Here is a 24,970-nt window from a genome sequence, read left to right as displayed (position 1 = left end):
AATCTCGATGGATTTCATTGTAGACTTGCCACCCAGCCAGCGGAAAACGGTCATCTGGGTGGTTAAGGACTACTTTTTGAAACAGGCCCATTTTATTCCATGGGCCTCCATTCCCCCCGCTCAACAGCTGGCACGCCTCTTTTTAAATCACATTTACAAATTACACGGTACCCCCTCCCGCTTGGTCACAGATAGGGGTACACAATTTACTTCACAATTCTGGAAAGCATTTTTGAAGTTGATTGGCACCAAGCAGGCATTGTCCACTGCTTGGCACCCCCACACGGACGGCTCTACAGAAATCCTTAACTCCACCCTGGAGCAATTTTTGCGCTCCTTCATAAGCTACCAGCAAGATAATTGGGTAGACTTACTCCCCTTTGCTGAGGTGGCATACAACAATGCAGTGCACCAGAGCACGGGCCACACCCCCTTCCGGGTAGTCCATGGACGAGACTTCGTCCCGATCCCGGAGTTGCCACAGCCAGCTACCCCGCCTTGTTCCCCAGATGACTGGGCTGCTCAGCTAGCCAACGTTTGGCCAATCATTCAGCTGGCTCTCTCCGAAGCCCAAGCAACCTACAAGCATTATGCGGACAACCACAGGGCTGCGCAGCCAGACTTCAAAGTGGGAGATAAGGTCTACCTCTCCACTAAATTCATTAAGTCTCCGCAGCCCTCAAAGAAGTTAGCCCCCAAGTTCATTGGCCCTTTTCCAATAGTGGAAATAATCAACCCGGTAACTTTTAAGTTAGAATTGCCACACAACTTGAAACGCATACACCCGGTGTTCCATTGTGCCTTACTGAAACCGGCTACCTCCTCAAAGTGGCATAACAAACCCCCCCCGCCTCCTCCCATCATGATCGATGGGCAGCAGCACTTTGAAATAAAGGAGGTCCTAGATTCCCGAAGGCTACGGGGCACCCTTCAGTACCTGGTCCGCTGGAGACATTTCCCCCACCCTGAGTGGGTGCATGCCTGGGATGTCTCAGCGCAACGGCTAATCACACGCTTCCATGCAGTGTATCCTTCCAAACCGGCGCCTTGAAGATTTTTTGGGGGAGGCAGTATGTCATGTCCCCCGTTGCGATGTATACATACATCACAACGGGGAACATGCCTTTCCCGTGAAGGGGAGGGGGGAGGAAAGAATCAGTGCTAATCCCATAAGCACTGAAAGACAATACAGATAAAGGACAAAGGAGCCATACCTTTGCCCTGACCCGGGAAGCCATCATCCTATCTCCCTGACATCTCTGCATTACCATGGGGGACACACCTGCTCTGGACACAGGAAGAGGACAGAGATAATCAGCGCTAATCCCCCTGATCGCCCATCGAGACTCCGGAATCGCATTACATTAGGAAAGAATGTCATATTCTCATCAATTACCTGATGAAGCGAGCTGCATCAGATACATCTGATGAAGTGAGCTGCAGCTCACAAAAGCTTATACCTTGTAATAATATTTGTTAGTCAGAAAAGGTGCTACCAGACTCCTGATTTTTTGTCACTATAGACCACCACAACTCTCCTACAATATTCCCGTCAGTACAGGATTTTATACCTGGCACAAGGGTAGGACACACAGTACAGGAGAGCTAAGTTAAAACAAAACACTTTTAAAAACCCACTGTATGGTATGCTTAGCAGATTTCTCAGCCCTCTCCTTCCCAGCCCTATTCTAGAAAGATCTCTCACTCAGAAATGACTTCAAGAACCTCTCTAGAATGAGTTGATTCACTGGACCAAAGATGAATTAGGCTGAGCTTTTATCTTTTAAAAAATTAATCCATAAGATATTAATGTATCTCAGTGCTAATCAAGAAACACCTATTATCGCTACTTCAAAACTAGTTTTGACATCAGAACAAAGAAGCTAGATGTTCCATGTCAAGAATACTTGGAAGCTTCCTGGTTTCTTACATACTAAAAATAGGCTGAAACTCATACACATGCATAAAAACACTTTTATTTAATTAATCATGTTGATGGTTTTGAACAATGTACATTTGCAGTAGTATAAATTGAATATAATTTCAAATAATGATTTATATTCTAAACAAATGCAATTTAAAACTAAGTAGATTCAAGATGGGACATTCCAAGGAACCCAGGAAAATGCCATTCTTTCTCCAGGCCTCACCAGAGCAGCTGTTTTGAGATGGCCCAGCAGTTTTCTAAAGTAGACTTTCTAGAAAAGGGAATGGTTTATAGTGTTCCAGAAGACATATGGATTTACTTTAGGAAAACTCCCAACTACCTCTGAACTACCTTCCAACTAGTCCACTTGAAGAAAAGAATGTTCCACAGTTGCTTGGAATGTTTTCTCTACAGCGGTGGAATATTTTGCACATACCTAATTAAGATTTATCTTGGCAGCAGGTGAGACCACATGGCAGATTTTGGCTTAGCTTAGAAACTGAACAGGGTACAGCCAGATGGACTTCCAGAGGATGGGAAACCCCCTAAAATACTAAGGCTATAGATTGAAAACATCATAGAGGAAAACAGTGGCAAACTTCTGTCATTGCTGCCAGACAAACTACATGGATATGTCCATGAGGTCAGCAGGAATCAAACTCAGTTCAAAGAAGGCTTTGTGGTTGGTTGGTTGGTTGGTTTGCTTATTTGTTTGCTTTTTATTATTTGAAACTATAATAATTGAACTGGTATCAGTATTTTTTTATCTCAAATGGATGAACCCATTCAGAGTTGGTAGACATCTTTTTTTTCAGTTATGCCTAGGCTGATTTTTTTAAAAGGTAGAAGCTGAGCTTGCTCTTTATAATTAGAAAGAAATTACTGTAATAAATTACTGCTTATGTCAGGTCTTGGGCTTCAGTGTCTGTCTCGTCTTTATTCCACAGTTATGGAAGATAATTTCTGATACATGACACATGCTCTTCCATTCCTACCTGACTAAAGGGAAGGGAACTAATTTCTCTTGAGATTAACTTTGTGTAAAAATGCTTCTATTGTACAGGCATTTAATAATAGATGCGTGTTAGTCACATTCGTTCAAGCTACAGCTGTTCTTTTTCCTTTCAGTAGCTTGGAGGATTAGTGCTAAAAGTCATAGAAATTCCTGAAATGCCAGGATAGGGTGTAACAGTGAGCCTTCAGGCAGTGAAACATTTCAGCCAGCTTGTTGAATTCAAAGCATGTAGGAATTTAAGCACTGGAAAGGTGTTATTTGTACTCATCACAGAAGGAAGAGATAAGAATATTTTGACCTCTTTTTAAGGGAGGCTGACTTCCTAAGTGCTTTATCATGCAGTTGAGTTTGACAGTTTCCTATTTTACACCCCCCCCACACACACAGATGTATTCATATATCTTTCTATATTGATATATGCTTATCTATATGCTCCTTGATACAATCCAGGTAACTGCTGTGGCATCGGGAATGTTTCCTCATTCTTGGGAAGTATATCAACTGTGACCAGTTCTGAAATGTCCCAGGAGATCCATGTGCTTGCCACCTCTTACATTATAGTGCTGTCTGCAGAAATTACTGTTGAAGTTCCTTTGAGAGCTATAATTGGTCCAAAGGTTTACTGGCTTTAAAAGATCAATCAGAGGTGCAATTCAAGGTGCTGGCTGTGGACTTGAAAGTTTTAAATGACGTAGATGCTAAGTACATAAAAGACTACATGCTCCTGTAGGAATCCAACTGTACCTTACAATCTGAGGTCAGTATGGTATCAACATGCAAGTGGACCTTCTAAATGATCACCCTTATTTTGTAGAACCATTTGAAATTCATTTGGCCTGTAAGGTGAAGGTTCGACTTTTTTGTGTGATTTTTGCTAGTTTTATTTAGTAAGTTTCCTGCAGTAGTTGGCTCTCAACTATCTGGATTGATATTCTAAACATATACTGTACTTTAAAATCTCGGCTTGAAATGGATGTTATATCTCTTATTTGTTTTCGTTTTCTTTTTCTTTCTTTTTGATGCATTGGCTACTTTTTTAATAGAAAAAATAAACAATCATGATGGGGTATTCATTGGGATTCATTAAAATCCAGTTGCACAATTCATATTCAAGAGATGTAGGAAATGACATGAAGCTCTTCCTTCTAGAGCCGAGTTTTCCCAAGCATTTGTGGTTGAGCGAGACAAAGAGATACAGATATTGACTCCAAATTTGGGATTTTGGGATATCCAGGTAAGGAGGAAAAAGAGGAAGGGGTATAAATTTATTATTGACAGTTCTAACTGGTAATTAGAGAATTCTGTCCAAAGTAGACAGATGCTAAAATAATAGAATACAGCAGTATCCATTGTTCATTGTTTTTTGCTATCCTTGCATTCTCTGTGCTCAAAAAAATTATCTGAAGAAAAATGCAATAAATAATTATATTTTCAGTTTGACCACTAGGTGGTGGTCTGCAGCACTTGGTGAGCCAAATGAAGATGGTTACTGGTTGAAATCTTATTTTAGCCATGACTTTATTGGCTATCTTTCAACCAACTATTAAGTATGGAGAGAGAATTATATTGATGCATATGATAATAATTATCCAAACAATGTAAGTGTCAGCCCTTCAAGGAAGATCAGACTAGGAATCAAATGTCATGTAGGTCAGTACTAATTTTATTGTAAAACTATAGTAACAGAATCTTGCAAGTCTGAATGCGCTTCCCCCCTTTCCCTTTATCTTCATGAGAACTAGGGATGGTCTTTTCTGAGGTGTTTACTCAGGTTACATTCCTGCCCCAGACTCAGTCCTCTTTTATCTGACCATTTTCTTGGTAGTGGCTGTTTCTCCTGTCCCTCAAGGCAATCCCCTCTGCCCTCTACAGTAAGAAGAGCACTTTATACCAACAATATATTGCCACAGCAGGTGGAAGCACCTAGTTGATCTTGGCTAATCTGAAAGTTAAGCAGAGTTGGAAATGCTTAACCAACCAGAAAATCCCTAAACTGTAGACTAGATTGGAAGGTTTAAAAAAACCTCCCAGAAGAAGGCCTCTTCCATATTGTTGCCAACAACATGGATGTGTGCCCTTGTAGTAACCAGAGTCAAATTTCAGTCCAGGGAGACTTTCCTTTAGCTGAAGGATTATTTTCCCAGTTGTCATCCTGTCAACCCTTTCCTGTAAGCACCAACCCATGTTCTGCTTTATTTACAAGAAATTGTCCTATTATACCAGAAAGTGGAAAACAGCTTGTGTTTCCCAGTTCGGTTTTTAAAAAGCTCTTTCACTTTTTTTTCAGCTAAATGTAAGGCAGAGGAGGGGATAGTTTCTCAGAGCTCACTGAGGAATTACTGAACACATGCTCATACCTTTTCTAGTCAGTTTGCACATTAAATAATTGTAGTGCTTTTAAAATGGTTTAAAGTCCAAGACACTTTTAATGCCTGTGAACTATATTATCAAATTAGGGGAAAGTCTTAAACCAAAATAACATATTTTCTTATAACTCCCCTTTCAATCTTTTTCTTGAATATTTCCAAGGAAGGAGATTATCTCACGTCACTCACCCCTACAACTAAGACTAGATCTTCCATCTGACTTACTTCTTCAGTAATTCCATATTTCTCTTTGCAGTGGCCAAAGAAGAAAAGCTCTCAACAGGTGCCTTGGGTCTTGGAGAATATAACAGTGAAAGGATGAGGGAGATAGGCACAGAGATGCATGTACTCTAGAAATGGACAGAAATACAAAAAATGTTTGTGGAGTTGTATGAAAAATTTGCTGGGTTCATCGCTGACCAGCAATTTTTTGAATAGCCATTATACAGTTGTATTCATAGCCACTTAACGTGTTTTTTATTTACAAGGGTGGGATAGTTTTTCCTGTCAAGAAGGCTACATTTCCTTGAGAATTATGGGTTCTAAATGCAAGTACGTTGTAGACCATAGTTTTATGATCCTTACAAAGACATCTGCAGAAAGAAAATCAAAGTCAGCCCATTTTAAAAGGAATCAGCTGTTATATGTGCTGTTCTTTTGCTTTTTACACCAAAGGTGTACCTGGCAAAGTGCAGGCCACAGCTCTGAGCAATTTGTGCAGTGTGAAACAGCTCTGAGTCATTTGGCTGTTAATATAACACAAATTTGTGAAAAAAGGAGTAATTTCATTAAGATTGTTTATGACATATGTGTCATGAAGAGATAGATAATATGAGAGACTATATATAAAGACATTTGTGAGAGAAACACACACTCACATATTTTTCATAATCCTAATAAAATCATAATCAATGCAGGAATCCAACTTTTTATTTATTTAGAATAAATTTATTCCTTTATCTGGAAAATGTACACATTGCTACTCTGGTTAGGTTACAAAAATAATAAAAATAATCATAAAATATAGTTAAAGCAATATAAATGGTAAAAGATATAAAAGAAGAAAGGATGAATAGGTTGAGAAGAAGGGAAAAATGAGAAAGATGTGTTTGGATGCAGTTGATGAGGATCTGAAAAAGAGATGAGAAGTTTAAAGAACAAAAGCCACTATTTGAACTAGTCTATGGGCATGGTGGAAGCAAGTTTTATCTGCGAGGATACAAAGAGATAAAGGGTTCTAATTTATGGTATTTTTATAAACTACTTTTAGCAATATTTCCTTTCCTTTTTCTTAACTAACCTTTAATTTCCTCGGCTTACTATCTCTTACTCCTCCTTCCCTCTGTAAATTATTGCTTACTCTGAAAGGGAGTAAGGTGAGGGGTATGTATATGTTAAACTTTGTTATCAATTCCCAAGATAGGTTTATATCAGTATATACTCTGGAATACCTGTGCAGTATTTTCACGATTTCTCTGTCCCTTTGTGGAAGTCTGTCTACCTATCTAAGAATCAAGCAAAGAATTTATGACTTGAAACCCCCTCATGTTATAGTGCTTGCAGGCTCTGGGTTCCACTGATAATGGTGTAACCATATACTATAATAGTATAAGAGTTAAGACAGAGAATGCAAGTTGATTTCTGTCACTTAAACCTGTTTTTCTTAGAATTCTTTTGTTTGTTTGTTTGTTTGGCCTGTGACCAAGTACTTTTCCTTGCAGATTTTTTATAATTTATTCACAAATATTCTCATCCAAGTAATTAAATTGTACAGGTGGTCCTTCTGTTATCACATGCTTATGCAGCCCAAAATTATATTTGTCTTTTTAACAGTCATATCACACTTTTGACTCATATTCAGCTTGTGATTAACTACTGCTCCAAAATCTTTTTCACAGGTACTGTTATCAAATTATGTATTCCCTATCCTGTACTTTATTCTCTCAGCGTATTTTTCCTAAGTACATGACTTTGCATTTTTCTGTTCAATTTCCTCCCTCTATTTTCAGCTTGCTTCTTAATCTTTCAATATCATTTTGAATTTTATTTTTGTTTTGTATGCCATTAGCTAACACAGTTTGTGTTATCTACAGATTTGATCAATGTTCCTTCCATCTCCTTACCCCATTATTTATGAAACTATTGGAGAGTTCCAAAACCATCTCAGTTAATACTTCAGTCCATTTTAATGATAAACCATTGATGGGTACTCTTGGTACTTTTTTTTTTTTTGGCTATCTGTTCCATACAAATGTCAGATGTTCGTTCAAATCAAGATATAGTGTGACCTCAACATTCCCAGAATCTATTAAGTTAACTCTCTAAAAAAATGAAGTAATATTAATAATGCTAATAATACTAGTTTGATAAGACTTATTCTTAATATATCCCTGCTGATATTACAAGTTACAGAATTGTTTTCAAATCAATCCTTTTGCTGTAAAATCTTCCCAGGTGTCTGTTATTACCTGGATGCTTTCTTCCACTGTTTTTAAAGATAGGGGTATATGCCTTCCTCCTGTCATCTGATACTACATGGATTCTGTAGGATTTCTCAAACAGAATTGATCAGGCCATCAGCGAGTTCCTTCAGTACTCTCTGAAGCGGTGCATCGATTCCTAGAGTAGTGTTTTGCAATCTCAGCAACTTTAAGCTGTGTAGGTTTCAACTCCCAGAATTCCCCCGCCACCATCAGGAATTGCCCTAGATATTCAAACTCTTCCAGGGTCAATAGTTATGTCTTTCCAATGTTTCTATCAAGCATGAATTCTATAGCAATTCTCTTCATTTGTTTGCAAGGTCCTGGAGCTCCCAGATTTTTTTTTCCTCTTGTTCTTACCATGCAATTTCAACTCATTTTTTGCTTTAGCTTTCCTAACTTTCAGACAGTCACCTGTTATCTCCCATATAGACTACTGTAATGTGCTCTACATGGGGCTACCCTTGAAGAGTATCCAGAAGCTACAGCTGGTCCAGAACACAGCCATGCGGGTAATTCTATGTGCCCCAAGGGTGGCACAGGTAACACCTTTACTGTGCAAGCTGCACTGGGTGCCAGTTTGCTTCTGGGTCCAATTCAAGGTGTTGGTTATGACCTTTAAAGCCCTACATGGCATGGGGCCAGGCTACCTGAGGGACCATCTCATTCCCATCACATCAACCTGTCCCACCCGGGCATGCAGAGAGGGCATGCTACAGATCCCATCTGTTAAAGAGTTCCATCTGGCGGGGTCGCGGAAGCATGCCTTCTCTGCAATAGCGCCTGCCCTTTGGAACATTCTCCCGCCGGAGTTGAGGCAGGTCCCTTGCTCCTGGACTTCTGTAAAAACTTAAAAACTTGGGTTTGTCAACATGCCTGGGGCAGGAAAGAGAATAGTTCCTCTTGGGGATGGTTAGCTCCTTAGAATTGCCCTGTTTTGCTTGTGGACAGAGAGAGAACCTTAGCCATCTGGATTCTATTATATTTTAATATATTTATATTTTACTGTTTATTGATATTATTGTATATTATTTATATTGTATTGTGGTTATTTTTATTGTCCCTCAGAGTCCCTCCTTGCAGGGGAGATGGGTGGTGATAAATTTGATAAATTAATAAATAACGTTAGCCTTAGAAATCCATGTCCTTTGGAAGTACTTTTCCCACTTGGCTGTCCCTCTTTCTACTTCCAAGAACCTTTTTGTGTTTCAGATTTCCATTACATTTCTGGAGCAGTCATATTGGCTGTTCCATTCTTTTCTTTGCTGAAATTCCATGTTTTCCTTTGCTGGAATTGTTTGCAATTGTATTTTTAGGACTTCCTTTTGTAGAAATTCATACTCATCCTACACTTCTTTTCTGCATCTACACACAAACCAGTTAGCCTTTTTGTGTTTTATTTTGAAGGAATACAATGAAAATGGTACAATACGCTTTCTTTCAAAATTATGCTGTCAGAATAAAAAGAAACAGGGATATATCCATGACACTAAAACATGTTAGAAGTTTCCTTTTATAAGCCTATTTTACCAGCACCACTGAATTCCTGAGTTCCTAATTCCTTTTTTTGCAAGTCCTAAAGCTTCCAGAAATCATGCTGCAAATATCAGAAGCAGGATTTCCATTGATTTTTGGCAGGAACAAAAGAAATAAGATGTGTACACCAACCAAATGGCTAATACATATAATATGCTTTTTAAAAAGTAAAAATCAAACATACAGAATCATTTGGAAAATTCTTCTCATGCCATGTTGTTATTTCCTGGCTCTTTACGGACCTTGGTTGCTGACAAAATAACCTTTAAAAAAAGTGTTAGGCCTCGGTTCCAGATGCGATGGATGCCAACTCTCATCACTTCTAGCCAGAATGTGGAGAAAAGAAATTGTGAAAAACTGTTTTAAGGGGTTGGATTATTTTATATTAAGACAATAATACTTCATACTGAGGTGCTTCACAAAGTGTATTAGCATAAGTCAAAGCATTATAGCAGCCATTGGAAGGCTGCTGCAAAAGCTGTTCCCAGCTATGCACACATACATGTACATGCACAGGCAATACTTGCACTAGGACCACCAACAGAGTGACATGGTTATGCATGCCTATAACTTTCAAAACAGCTGCCCATCCAAGGATCCACTGCTGTGACACATGTATAGCAACAATGCTCAGTTACGCATTCAGTTTCTTCCCTGGAGCAACCAAGAGGCAACTGGAGGTTTTAGCTTCTTTTAAAGTAGCCAACGTTTCTTGTTTGAGCTGTACATTGGTCCATACCTAATTTTTCTTTTAGGTAAATAATTAATCTCTAAAATGGAAAGGTTGTCTTAAAATTCAGTAACACAAGCAGATGAGTTCTTCCTATCTAATCTTTGCATGCAGGAAATTGTCTGACATTCCAAGTCACCTCCCTTTTGGATAAGTATAGCTGAACAGAACACACAAGTAAATCGATAGCGGTGCATCCTGTGGTGGCATCAGACCATTTTTGAAAAGTTCACCAAATCGAATTGTTAATTAGAAATTGTTAATCCAATTGTTTCAGAGATTAGTAGTGAAAAATCTCTTTAACACATGAATCTGATTTTAGTGAATTGCATGGTGGTTCTGCTGAAGGAAAAAGATCACATCTTTTTCCTGATTTTAGTATTTCATCTTCATTCTTTTTTTTAAAGTTACCAAAGCAACATTTTGGTATTTTATTAAGATGGCTGAGTTTGAAAAAGTTCTTAGAACGTAGGCGTTACATGTTCAGGTAGGATTTGAAGTGTACTTGTCAAGAAAAATGACTGCATGGAAAATAGTTCACAGCAGGGCCTTAATTTGCCCTTTTCCTTTCCTTTTCCTTTTTAATGAGGACTAGAATATTTCCCCTGTTCACTGTCTTCATAAAGCACCAAAAGATCACCCTTGCGTCACGCCGATCGTTTTCTTTGTGCCTATTATATAATTGGCTGATTGTGCTAGCAACGAGTGAGCTGCTTCCCCCTCCTTTCCCCCCAGAACAGCCTTGGCTACCTATTATTAAGCCTCGCTGCTGGTTCCCTGAGAGGAACTGCTCTGCTATACAGCGCCTTGCTAGCAAAGGCAGTGCCATTGCGCAGGTTGAAACAGCAGAAGCAGCATCCATTTTAATCTGCAGGAAGCTTCTCGCTTTAGAAAGCCGTCCTCCTCTTCTTCAGACCCTGCAGGGTTTTCAGCGTGCAGCTTCGGTAAACAGTCTCAGCTCTTCCTATCTGCTTTTCTGGATGATGCACTGAGATGGTACACCAGGAAAACTGTTCTTACCAGGTAAGAAGGGAATCTCTTTTACCATAATCTTCCATCATCCCTCTCGGATGAGATAGAAAAGAGGCCTGCCCTTTTTTCAATGCAGCAAGTTGCTTCTTTTTGGCTTCTGCCAAATTGGGTAGCTTTTCCTTTTCTTTTCCTTTCTTTTCTTTTCTTTTTTTAAGCTTATATTTTCTTGCTCTTTTTTCAGTGTAGCTGCTATGGGTATGATGAGCAAGGGGGGGAAATAATCCATATTTTTCTTCAAGTATCTGCTAAATCTGTATCTATGTGCCTGCTTAGAGTGAATGAAAACAACTCTGGACAAAATAATAATTAGTTCTGCTTCCTAATAGCATTTTATTGGGGATGAAAAACTGTATAGACTTCAGTTTATACCATATAAGAGATGATATTGGGTGTGTGGAGGATGTTCAGAGAAAAAGGTTAACTGGTGGAAAATAAGTGTTGTTAAAGTATGTCTATAATGGGGATATTACATTCCAGCTCACTTTACACTTGTCAGCAGCATCAGTATATGTGTATTTTAAACCAGTGAGAAATATGCAAATATGCTGCATCAGCCTTAACCATTTACTGTTATTAGTCTTTAAAATCAAGATAGTGTTTTTTGATTATAGTACTTACATTTACTTTTTTAGTTACTGACCTCAGTGGAAAGAAGTCACTAACTTCTTTTCTAAAGGACATTACTACTGGTTTTCATATGTGCATTATATGCATAGATACTTCAAAAAACAAAATATATAAAATGTAGGTACCATACAGTTTTGACAAATGATATTCTACCATTTTGTATCTTTTTGCACAGGGACTTTTCATGACTCCGGTAGGAGTTACTGAGCTGTATTGTGTTTAGATTGTGTGTAATTGGAAGGGGGTATCAAGGATCAGTGGTGTGAAGGATTTATAGTTGAAGCAATATATAATGCCAAACAAAACTCAGATTTTTTTCATTTCTAATCAGCATTTTCCTGTGGTGTATTTACAGTGAAACACTTCAATGGAGTTTTAGTAGAAGTGTTAATCTATATATTGCTACTCCCTGTTTTTAAAATGTATTTTATGTACATTTTCAACTTTTCAGATTGTTTAGAGAAATGGGCAACTGTAGGGGAAGCTATCATAATGGAGAAGAAAAGTTGATGAGATATATAATATATAATCATTTAGGTGGCAATGTAAAAATGTAATGTTATTTTAAGAACAGTGTAGGGATAAACAACAGCTATCTTTTTATTTTTTAATAAATGCCCCAGCTGGCTCACAAAGAATTCTTCTAGAGCCATATTTTGTAATCTGGTTGGTGTTAAAGGTCATCTTTTGTCTCTTTTGAAAAAGAACTCAGTTCTTTAGCAAGTTTGATTAGCAGAAGGTACACTGAGCACCATTAGAGATATTAGAATGAACAGCTTTTTATAGTTCAGTATTTCAACTTCGGGTGCCTGGCATAATGAAGCTGATATGGATTATAAATTGCATGTTAATAGATAAAATCTTTGTAATAAACAAAGTTACTTTAAAAAGAACATAGGGGGTAGCACAACATTGTTAACTAAAGGCAAAAACAGAGTCGATACATGTTAATTCTGAGATCATATTTTTAATCCAACTGTGATACAGAATCTAGATTTTAGAGTCCAATTGGAAGAGAATATGGTTAGATTCCCATAAGGCAAGCAGTAAAGGCTGCTTCTTTCAGTGGGGTAAAGGAAAATCTCAAAAGCTGCTATCATTGCCATCTGTGGGTAGATAATAAATGCCTTGTTTGCATCATCAAGTTCATTCGGAGATTTCTGGGTACATTGAGTCAACAGCTATGTGCTATTAAAAATATAGTGCTCCACCCTTTTTAAAGATAAGCTATTTAAATGTTAGATTCTTCGTTGATGTAGAACCAAAAATAAACGTAGTAAGGACATTTCCACACTTTGGTTTTCCTCCATATATCATAATCCATGAATTGTGGCTTAATAACCAAGAGTGAACAAACCGCTCGATAACGTATCACCTGTTTGCTTTAATTTTGCCCTTTTCTATGTGCCAAGTGGGCAAACAAGCCAGAAATGAGAGAATTCTGTATGAGGTCCAAACCTGAGGTTGTTTTATTTTGTTTGAACAAACCAGGATTAGAAAACCAGCTTTGAACCTGAAGCTTGTTATTGGCTTGTAAATCATTAGCCTAGGTTCTTTTTTCACACAAAACTCTCCCTCTTTAGATAGAGGGGCAAAAAGTCTACTGGTCCATGTAGACTTTTTGCCCCTCTATGCAAAAGGTCTTATGCACATTCTAGTTTATTAAGCTAGGATTCATGGCTTTCTCTGGATTAATTTAATTTTTAAAAAGGAATGGGAAATTAAGATGTAGCAAAACAAAGCCAAGTCTCCAGCTTGCATCCTTACAAGATTGCTGAGTTACACAGAAGCCCCCTCAGCATTCTTAGATTTATTTGTTTGTTTGTTTGTTTGTTGAATTTAAAAATGGTAGGTGGCTGCAGCCCAGTGTTCTGTTTTGAGGTCTGCCTTCCCAGAAAAAATAGATAAGGGAACCAGGGGGCTAGAGTGGATGATAGAGAGCAGAACTCAGCCGTTTTACTTCTGGAACATGTCTTGTGACTGTCATGGCATGGCAGTCATTTTGCAAACATACCACCCCTGCCCCAGGGCAGCCATTTTGTATGAGCACCTGTGAAATGTTTGCAACATTCAAAATGCATTCACAGACCCCAAGCAATTGCCTCTTCCTCTGAGCAGAGACTTATACAACTATGAAGAGAGAAAATACTAGAACTAGGATAAACCAGCAGAAAGCAGTGCTTCAAACATATGTAATAAGTTTATGAGAGTGGTTTTGAGTTATCCTTTGAGCATTAGGACCAGTTTTGTATGTACAGTAGCTCCAAAATGTATTTGACTACTGGAAATGAACATTTTAAAGTCAACTGTTGAATTTTTGCTCCAGTTTGTCTGCTTTTGGCAAGCGGGGATGAGAGAGGAGAAGATCAATATCAATGCATAAATTCAGCTTAAAATAAGGATTCTTATGTGCCTTCATAATTTAAAATGCGACCTTATTTTCTTTGTTTAGAAGTGTTGATCCTGTGCTGCTCTGAATTTTGAATGAGTGTTCTAGCAGAAGTAGAAATTTAGAGATTCTGTTTACTAGTATATCAGTTCAAGTACAAATTTCTCTACCAATATTATATAGAATCTAGATTTCTGGACCAAAATGACTTCATAAAATCACTATACTATTAGCGGTTTTATTAGGGTGTACAAATGATGGCTAATGAATTATGACAATTACATTCCAACAAATCTGGAAAGAACCAAATTGAAGAAGGCTGGACACATGCCAGCAAATTAGCTGGGTTCATACTTTATACCAGGGTTTCTCAAACCAGGGTTCTCTGCAACCCTAGGGTTCCATGAGAGGTCACTAGGGGTTCCCTGGGAGATCATGATTTATTTAAAAAATTATTTCAAATTTGGGCACCTTCACATTAAAGAAGTAAGTTTTATTCTTTATTTTCAGTTTAAGAACACTGTTAATGCGTATATACAGGCCTACTCATGAAACAAATATAATAATTTTGTGATGTCTGGCCTATATTTGAGCCTGAATCTGCAGGAGTTCCCCAAGGCCTGAAAAAATATTTCAAGGGTTCCGCCAGGGTCAAAAAGTTGAGAAAGCCTGCTTTGCACTGAGCCAGAGATATGCAACAGGTGTATTGCAAGCAGTCACAAAGACATCTCTAATCAGTTTCAACAGGAAACAGGTAAAACCTGGAAGATAAAGACCTAAAATAACCTATCCATTGTTTATAAAGAAAAATTCCCCTCCTAAAATCCAACTCTATAAAAAAGGGGGTGGCTGAAAGTTGTGGTTCACATACCCATTGTGATTATGGTCCAGCCATAAAAGTACTTCAAAAAGTTTCTAATGCCCACTCCAGTACTAAGTATAGTCTATTTTAATCATGGTCTCTTGTAAACCAGAAAGGCTGGATTGAAACCTCATGGCCATCCATACCAAACTGCAAGACAGCATAGTCCACTGTGTAAACCCATTCGTAGACAAAATTTCAAAATTATCTCGGTAGCCTGGAAAAATGGACTAAAAGTAACCAAATGAAATTTAGCAGAAGCAAGTACTTAGCAAACAAAGATCAAATGCTGGAGCCTCAGATGGATACCTGGCTTGGTAATGTACTTGGAAAAACAGTCTTGGAATTGAAGCTGATTACAAACTGAATATGAGCCAGCAAGTTTTTTATGACTCTAAAAACAATATTCAATTTTAGATTGCATCAATAGAAATACAACTTTGCAGTCTATTTTATTTTGGCCAAACTCCATTTCAAGTGGATGCCCACTTCTGGGAACCACGCATTAAGAAGGATTCAGAGAAATTGGATTAGTGCAATGATGATGATCAGGGCATCAAAAACTAAACCCTATCGGGAGAAATTGAAATTATTATTGTACTGGATATTTTATTTTCAGTGCTTTCTAATTGTTCCTAAGATGAATTTTTACCATTCTTATCTCCTTTACATTTTCATGGCTATTGTCCTGTCTCTGTTACATCATCACAACACATTCAGAATCCATTAGTGTATGACTGATGATATGTAGGAATGACCCAGTGTTACACTTAAGATGATTTTGAAGCTTATCACAGTCGACTTGGTTTTTCACACACATAAACATGCACAGACTTATTCTGCAAATATAGATACCTTGGTATTCATAGCTGACTCCAGATAATTTATGGTATTGTTCCCAATACAGTATTTTGTTTTCATTTATTTTAAACTTACTGAAGGTGCTTTAATGTTTTTCATACCATGTTAGCCACCAAGAGTCACTAGCTTACAGCTGGATGAGAGAGAGAGAGAGAGAGAGAGAGAGAGAGAGAGCTGTAAGGAATTTTGTTTAATTCAGTCCATTGTCAAAGTATTCTGTATATTCCTAGCCCAGTTTTCATTCTCTTACAGATAAACCAATCTTATTTAGCAGACTTTGGTGAGAAACCCAGTCCAAAGATGTTTGGAAGTACTGGTTTTTGAAAGCATTCCTGAAAAGCCTCCACATGTGCCCCAAAGCCTCTTCTGACACTTCCAGGCAGCTACTGGAAGCATCAGTGAGGCTCTGAGGCAAAACACATCCTCACACTTCAAGGATTTCACTGATTCTGTGGTAGGAAATGCCTCATTAAAGCAACTTACAGTTGTTTCCCTAATGTGAACCAAGCCACATCAAAACATACACGAAGGTTGATTTTTTTATATGAACAAACTAATGCACCAATTCTCACTACTGAAATAGGTTTATATTACAAGGGCTGAATAAAAAATAATACATCCAACAGATGGCAGTAGCTCTGACATGTTCTTTAACACCTGTTCTTTCCCTTTAGTTAGTAGGAGGTTTCTGTAAGAAACCTATTGCACATGAAATGGAAGCCTGAAGTGAACCCTTATCAGTCTGTTTTAAGGAACATGCCATGATTAATTTTTTTGACTGCAATAGAAGTCACTTCAATTGAAATTCACTGCCAAAAGTATGTTGTTCATGGTGATGAGTGTTGATATGAGTACTGTGCATCACTAGGCTAAAAATGTAAAAGATGGTGAAACGGGAAGTTTAGATTAGTGTTATCAAGAATGAAGTGGGCAACTTGTGACAATAACCAACAAGCTTCACATGAGAAAGGTTAATGAACCTATGAAGGACAATCAGTGTATCACTTAAAGAGAAATTGCTGTCAAGCTTGGCATTTCACAGAAACACATGGGTTACTTTATTGATGTTCTTCAGTATCAGAAGGTTTGGGCAAGAAGGGTTCCTTGCATGACAACAGCAGAGATAAAAATTTCAAGAGCTGAAATTCGCCAGCGGTTGTCACATTACAAAAATAAAGGAGAGGAATTTCTTCACAGCATAACAACAGCCAATGAAACATAGGCTCATTGTTATGATGAAGAAAGTAAACATCAGTCCATGGAATATCATCTCAAAGCTTTAATTGTGAAAAAAAAAGTCTTCAGCAAGCAACTCGTACTAACAGTTTTTGAGATGCAGATGGTGTTATTCACATGATTTCGTTGAACCTGGCACCACTATCAACTCAGACTACTACATTGCAAAACTCACAATTTTGAAACAGTGATTAAGGAGAGTTCACAGTAACATAAGAAGGAAATTTTGCTGCAGCATGACAACACTAGCCCTCACATCTCATGAACCATCCAAGAGGCAATTGCAAGGTTGGGTCTCACTGTCTTATTCCATCTGCCGTATAGTCCAGATTTGGTGCCATGTGAATTCCACCTTTCCAGAATTGAAAGGATACCTTCATGGCCATCTGTTTGACTCAGATGAAGAGGTGGAAAGAACTGCAAGGGCCTTGTTGAAGAGACAAAGTGTGAAGTTTTTTGTGAAGGCTTTAAGAAAGCCATTGTTGTCCATTACTGGCTGAAGTGTGGAGTGAATTGTGATGCTTATGTGGAGAAATAAATGCAAGTAACAAAAGAGCTCATTTCAAGTATTGATTTCCTATTTCGTTTATTAAAACAATCCTATTTAAACCAAAGTTATGGAGGTAGAGGCGTTACTTTTCATTCAGCCCTGTGGTTCATTCAACCCTGTACATGCAAGATATGGAAAACATGGAAACCATTATACCATCACAGTGATCCTAGAAACAGCAAAAATGTACTCCTTTTTTATTTTACAGCTGGGGGAAGGGGTTCATGTTTTAATGCAACACTGAGGAGATAGAACAAGGCATTAAGTCCCACTAATTAAATGGGTCAGAACAGCCTAGAATGATATTGAGTTGGAATAGAATAATATTGAGGCTATAATTTGGAATCAAAAGGGTTTGTGAGACAGAAGACTGGTTATCTTTAAGCACCCTAGGAAGGTAAAGTCCCATAAAATTCATTGGAACATATTTCTAAGGAATCGTGCTTAAGATTATATTTTAAAATCTTACTATGTTGTTTGCAGTACAGGCATAAAAGTTCGTTTGTGATGCAAGGATATTCAATTACAATACATTATTCCCACAGAAAAGTGCATGATTTTCTGCTATCGTTATACTTACTAAAACACAAAAAAGAAGTGTATAACAATTTTAAAAGTTGTCAGTGGTATCTTATGAAGATTTTGTCATATTTTAACATTCTTAGCTAATAAAACATATTTTAGATCTCCACCCTAGTAAATGAATGGATTTGCAGAAAATGAACGGATTTATCTTTTGTTTGCCTGGTAATTGAACAGGAAAAAGGAAGAATTAATTTTAGTAACACTAGGAAATGACACACTGAGTCAGCTGTGAAGATGGGAGCCATAAAAAAGTAAAGCATATTAACATAATTCCTATGTGCAGAAAAGTAATTACACAGAAGCCTGTAAGAAAAATAATTGAATTTAGCTTGCCCTGCATATTAATGCATGTCTTCTTATTTTAAACTTTTGAATAGTACATACAGCTAGAGATTTTAAGTCTTTTACAGTTGGTAGTAAATGTGCTGTAGGATTAAATATTTTCTGTGTATTTAGTAGGAGGTTTGAAAGGGAAATGTTAATAGCGGTTTTATTGATATTCTGGTTTATAGATAACATTCATGTCACAATTAATTTTATTTTACTAAGTGGGTTAGCCACATTATTTTTCTAAATAATTTTACTCATTGCAGTGGAAGCCACTTATTCAGGTCTGAAACACTTAAAATAGATATAAGTAGATATCTAAAGCTGCTAAGCAGCAACATTTGCATATCTGAAATCTCAATTGCACTAGAAACTTAGAAACAGAAAATCCTAAAACAGTATCCATTTTTTTCCTTCATATTCATTGTTCTTCTGTATATAATCTTTTGTGGCTGATGAGACCTAACAGATTGAATGCCAGGAACATTGCATTCTGAACTTTCTGAAAATGATTTACCATTACAGGGGCAAGTCTTGATAACTATTTGTCACTCAATCCTTTCCTTTCTTTAAGTGTAACAGAAGGACAGGTTTGGAAGTTCTGAATAAATAGATCATATCATTTTGCTGAACCTAATTTTCTGCAGCTAATCTTAAGTATGGTTTCCTTGGAAAAAGTAGATTCAAAACCATGAAAAATAGAAATGGCTTCTTTCAAAAAAAAAGCATACTGTAGTTTGGATTGACTTAAGACAAAACATTGACCTGCAGTTAATCCAAAATGAAAGGAAACTTTTCTGAATTTCTCACAATCATGCTGGAACCTAAGTTGGCCTTGAGCTAGTTCCAGTAATATATAAAAATATAATTTACTGTATATCCAAATGCAACCATCATTATTCAGTGACAGTAAAAATCTTCATGGAACAAGGAGGACATCTAAACTACCCTCACTGAAACTACCTTTCCCAACTGATACCGTATTCTAGGTGTGTTTGGACTATAATTTCCAGCTGGAAATTCTGCCAATACATCTGAACAGTAGTAACTTAAAAAAGGCTGCCTTAAAGAACAAATGTCCTTTTGACTAAATTGTCTGAGGAAACATCTAGCAGAAGTTGAAGAAACATGTCCGTCAGAAGTAGCTGAATTACAGTTTTCACTATCCATTACCCCTGGCCCTGCTGGCAGTGGTTTCTGGATATGGTGGCTTTGCAACATCTGGAGTGCCCCTGTTCCCAATCCCTGTCTGAAGCAAAATATTTCCAAGTCCTCTCATAGTACTTCAAGTGTAAGCTGGTGATGTGTCTCCCTACCCCTGTAATAAAAGATAACAGCATGAAAGGGCTTTCCTCAATTAAACAGTTGTGGAGGCTAGCGAGAACTTTCCAAAAAGTCAAGTCATAAAAGTGTAACTTGAATAATAAATTGCACCTGTTTATTGATAGATAACTAGATAACTCTTTGAGTATATATTTTTGCTTATTTTAACACAAAAACTTGGAAGATTGTTATTATGCTTTTTGGCAGTTGCCTCAATCCGAAAATAATTCTTTCCAAGCAAGCAATCCAAGAGGCTTCTTTGGATTGATTTGAGATGAAAGAGATAGGGTTACAAGAATTTGGGCAAATGAATGATTTTCCAGGTAGAACCACTTTATTTCGGGCAGTGACCTTTTTTTATGTTCTTTCTAACAAGTTCCTGTGATCCATCAACAAGGAAATATTTTCACCGATAATGGAAAAGCTTGCAGCTGGCTATTCATATAACTGTCTCCTGAATTTTTATCAGTATGAGAACTTAACATTATAATTGTGCCACCCAATTTGTTGCTGAATTTTGACAGTGAAATGTTGGTGGCAATTGTTTAAAAAGTGGTGCTAACAGGTCCCATGTGGCCTCTAGGCTAAAAGGCTGCCCAACCCTGTATTAAAAGATAAAAGTTAAACAGCTAATAACTAAATTTCTCTCAAGATGGCTTAGCCCACATCATTTTGCCCAAATTCTTCATACCAGGATGATGTAATTCACTAACATTTGAGGGAATGATATTTAACATGAAACAAGTTTCTGCCACAGGGAGTTCTGCTTTGGTAATCTTCTGTTTCTGAATCTTAATGGTAATTTAAAGTTAAGTTTGCACAAGATCAAGAGGGAAATAAGAAGCTACTTTTATAAAATTAACCAACGGCAGAACTTCAAAGAGGGTTGCTTCTAAGTTTTGTGGGAAAGCCAAATCAGCTCCAGATGTCCAGTTGGAGAGGCTGTGAAGAATGTCAAAACATCTCCAAAATGTTTGCTCAAGCAGACTAACCAAAATCCCAAGCACTGCAGGAACTGGCACCTGTTCATTCCAGAGGACTCTTGTCTCTATGAATTGATTGTTCTTTGCTACCAAACAATAGTATTTCCAAGGTGCAGCTGAATTTCAGAAATGCCATGTTACTACCATGTTAGAAAGAAAAAAAAATATTCTGAGAACTCCCTGAACCAAGGACTTAGACTCTAGACCCAGAAGGAAGATTGTCTATGAAATATGTTCTATGAAAAACCTTCTTTTAGTTGGAGTGGCAAATTTGTAATTTCCCAATAGCTCTTCTGTGCTATTAATTATTTATGCTATTAATTATCTAAGACATTATCAGTAATAACTACCTATCAAAAATGGGATTTCCAAAAAGGGGGGGAAAAGCTTCATCATTGCAGAAAGCCTGCCTTGGACCAATCACTCTCCTTCTGCCCACCTCACAGGGTTGTTGTGGGGAAATAGGAGGAGGGACCTAGTCATCTTGAGCGCTAAAAAATAAAGGCAGGGTATAAATCTAGTAACTGATCACAGTCCAAAGAGATAGATAAAACAGGAATTCTTTTTAGATAAGAACATCTCAGACAACTGAGATTTTTTTAATTGGGAGATAAGCCTCAGCACTCCTGAATATAAGGCAGGTATTCTGCTTCTGAATTACTGCCCTATGCTTCTGAATATGAATAAAAGCAAGCTGATTTTGCGGGGTGGAGGGGACAATTCCTTCAGCTGTTTCAGGTAACTACGTGTATTTTTTAGGACAGAAGTGGGCAGTGTTTTAACACTTAATATGGATGAGTCACTGGTAGGGTTGTGTCAAACCTGTGGGTAGGACCACAGTTTTGTGTACTTCTCAGGCTGAATTTAAACTGGGCTAAAATTATTTTTACACTTACTACACTTTATTTATTTCCTGCCTCAAAAATGGCAGGAAACAATGCCATTAATTTTTAGAAATGATGGTTGGGAGGAAAAAAAACAGATTTAGGAATCAGGTTTATATAATCGTGAAAGCACAATCCTGTTTTATGATTTCTGTAATTACAAATGCATATATCCTTTGGTTCATTGGTTAGGACTAACTTACCTCAAAGGATTGTTGTTGTGGGGAAAATAGGAGGAGGAAGGAGTAATAGGTGTGTTCCCTGCCTTGAGTTATTTATAAGAATAATAAAGGTGGGATAGAAAGTAAATAAATAAGTTCCCTGCGTCTTTGATTTTTGTACCTTTTAAAATAGGAGGTTATGATTTGGGCTTTTGTTCCCCCCCCTCCGCCCCCCCGCCTCCTGCTCTGGTGTAGTCTGCTAGGCAGGCCTCCGTCTATTTTTATCCTGAACTGCCAGTGACTGGAGGAAGACCGTCGCTTTCCTTGTTCAAACAGCAGAGAAGCTGGTTGCAGTCTAAAGGAAGCAGCCTTGCCTTTATTAGGCAAAAAGAAGGCTGCTTTGGAGTGGATTCTAACAGCGTAGTTCAGTCAGAGATGTGTGATAGCAGCAGCTAAGACTGGTTCAAGCATCATTAAAGATGAGACATTCTTTTGGAGAATGGAAGCTGTCCTTCCATCGTGGTGGAAAAATAACATCAGAAAGTTCCTCTGAATGAAGAAGACATCTAAATTTCTTGGCCTTTTTTAAAAAAATAATATGCCACCTACTTATGGCAGTTAAAGAGTAAGCCAGGAGAAGGGAGACTGCTCCAGATATGCAGGAGGTGGAGGAAAAAGTGATTTTCTTTTTAACTGTTTTGGTCTTCAAAAAGTAAAGAATGCATTTTGACAGTGATGGAATGGATGACATCGTCACTGAAGTATCCACATTGGATATGGAGGGGAATTATAAAAAGGTAAGAGAAGGAAAGAGCTCTTTTGTCTTGGCACAATAGTTCCATTTTTGCAGAAAAGAAACAAATCAAAGCCTTGCACCAAAGGGCTGGAGCAAGCGAGCCATTTGCATGACATAACTTGAAGGCTGCAAAACACATAGTGTCCCTTTATTTTGCCACAAAATGCTCTTTATTGTCAGGACATTTACACTCAGTAGAGTTCAAAATTTTGGTTAAGCTACATAGAACTTAGTTGTTCTTAGCATGGATTAAGATTAGCTGCTAAGACTACCTTCCTGCAGATTGCAGCCTGCTAAAAAAATTTCCACAGCGCATTTAGATATTGCTTTGATGCATGTTTGAGACTTGCAAGGGGAACTTTTCCTTTTCCCTTCACCCTCCCTACTTTTAAGGTAGTATAACCTTTTGAAACTGAACAGGACTGAGTTTGCTAGAGTACAGGAGGTTTCTATAAACTGCTATACTGGCATGTCTTGAAAAAAGCATGCCAGCTGTGATATGGAACTTTAAATATAGTAATTTTCTATGCCTGGTAATAACAGGCACACTTAAAAATAACTTTACTTGCATGGCTAAGGTCTTGACATCAAACTACAAGTACAAGCTTGTCCTCCTCATGCTTAGAGGGCAAAAAGTTTTTTGTTGTCTTTGTTCTGAGCAGCACTCATTTCTTACAAATCTGCTCATAAGGTTTTACAGGTATTCGCTGTCTGGATATACTTTCCCTGGTGACTTGAAAAGTTGGTTTACAGGGAATTCATTGTGTTAGTCTTAAAGTAACCAAAATCTTTTGGTATTTTAAAGAGTTTGCTTGGTTTGATGATGATGATATGCCATCAAGTTATGTTTGCCTCTTAGATTTGCTTGGTTTAATAGAAAACTAATTTAAACCAAAAATAAACGAACAAAATAACTTGGTGAGTGGTCTTTGCGAAAGTTGAGTCACCTTCCATAGATGCATTATACCTTTATTAAGCCCAACCAAAATGGCACAAAAGAATGTGTAAGCTTATGATTATTCCAGAATTGTTAATCAGGTAAGCAGATAATAAAAGATAAAACTGTGCAAGTAGCAAGAAGGTCTACATATAAGCTAAATGTTTTAGGCAAGAAAACTGCAGTTTAAAATCAGATAGCGCATACTGTCCATCCTTGGAGAGGTTATAGCTTCAGTTGGTGTACATAATTAGAATCCAGGAAGTCACACATTGAGGTCCTAATATACTGTATCCTATTACAAGACTGGAAACAACCAACGATCCAGAAAAAAGACTGATAATCAGAATAATATGAAATACTTGGCCAGTGAATTGTTGACCTCATGAACTTGTTGACCTCATGAACTAGAGTCCCCCATTGGGGGAGATGGGCGGCGATATAAATTTAATTAATTAATTAATTAATTGACTAACTATATGGTGGTTTCATGATTCTGGATAGAAAATCTAAATCTGCTATTCTACTCATTTGTTGTTTATTCGTTTAGTCGCTTGCGACTCTTCGTGACTTCATGGATCAGCCCATGCCAGAGCTTCCTGTTGGTTGTCACCATTCCCAGCTCCCCGAGGGATGAGTTCGTCACCTCTAGAATATCATCTATCCATCTGGCCCTTGGTCGGCCCCTCTTCCTTTTGCCTTCCACTTTCCCTAGCATCATCTTCTTCTCATTATGTGGCCAAAGTATTTCAGTTTTGCCTTTAATATCATTCCCTCAAGTGAGCAGTCTGGCTTTATTTCCTGGAGGATGGACTGGTTGGATCTTCTTGCAGTCCAAGGCACTCTCAGAATTTTCCTCCAACACCACAGTTCCAAAGCATCTATCTTCCTTCACTCTGCCTTCCTTATGGTCCAGCTCTTGCAGCTGTATGTTACTACCGGGAACACCATTGCTTTAACTATGCGGACCTTTGTTGTCAGTGTGATGTCTCTGCTGTTCACTATTTTATCAAGATTTGTCATTGCTCTTCTCCCAAGGATTAAACGTCTTCTGATTTCCTGGCTACAGTCAGCATCTGCAGTAATCTTTGCACTGAGATTTCTACACATTTACAATATTGGAATCAAATTATTTTTCCATATAAAGTTGGAATAAAACAGTAGGGGTGTAATCTAATGTTGATACTGAAAAGGAATGCTTTTTTAAAAAAATCTCAGAACTGATATCTTACAAATAAGTTTGGAGTCTAGACCTTTGAAAAATTTCCCAGTTTGTTAAATGGATTCCATATTCCCACAGGGCTGAAAGGTACACTAATTGTGTTTTTTGTTCATTTGTTTTTAAATAAAGAACGTGTAAATG

General features: G+C 37.7%; 1 protein-coding gene across 6 annotated transcripts in view; it reads left to right on the top strand.

Moving 5' to 3' along the window:
• Window positions 1-24,970, top strand: part of LOC134499708 (schwannomin-interacting protein 1-like) — a 330,935-nt gene that overhangs the window by 275,817 nt on the left and 30,148 nt on the right. The window contains exon 1 of one of the 6 annotated variants that reach the window (XM_063306507.1): window positions 10,836-11,077. The exons of 4 other annotated variants lie outside the window; for them this stretch is intronic. In XM_063306507.1, the coding sequence (XP_063162577.1) occupies window positions 11,048-11,077 (30 nt within the window). In that variant the 5' untranslated portion in view covers window positions 10,836-11,047. Of the gene's footprint in view, window positions 1-10,835; window positions 11,078-22,517; window positions 22,672-24,970 lie in introns of those variants that run through there. One more of the 6 variants, XM_063306505.1, reaches the window with a different exon arrangement.

The sequence above is a fragment of the Candoia aspera genome, chromosome 6 (assembly GCF_035149785.1).
Source record: "Candoia aspera isolate rCanAsp1 chromosome 6, rCanAsp1.hap2, whole genome shotgun sequence".
Taxonomy (NCBI): Eukaryota; Metazoa; Chordata; class Lepidosauria; order Squamata; family Boidae; genus Candoia; species Candoia aspera.
The sequence above is the reverse complement of the archived record's forward strand: the minus strand, read 5'-3'. Positions and strand labels throughout refer to the sequence as shown.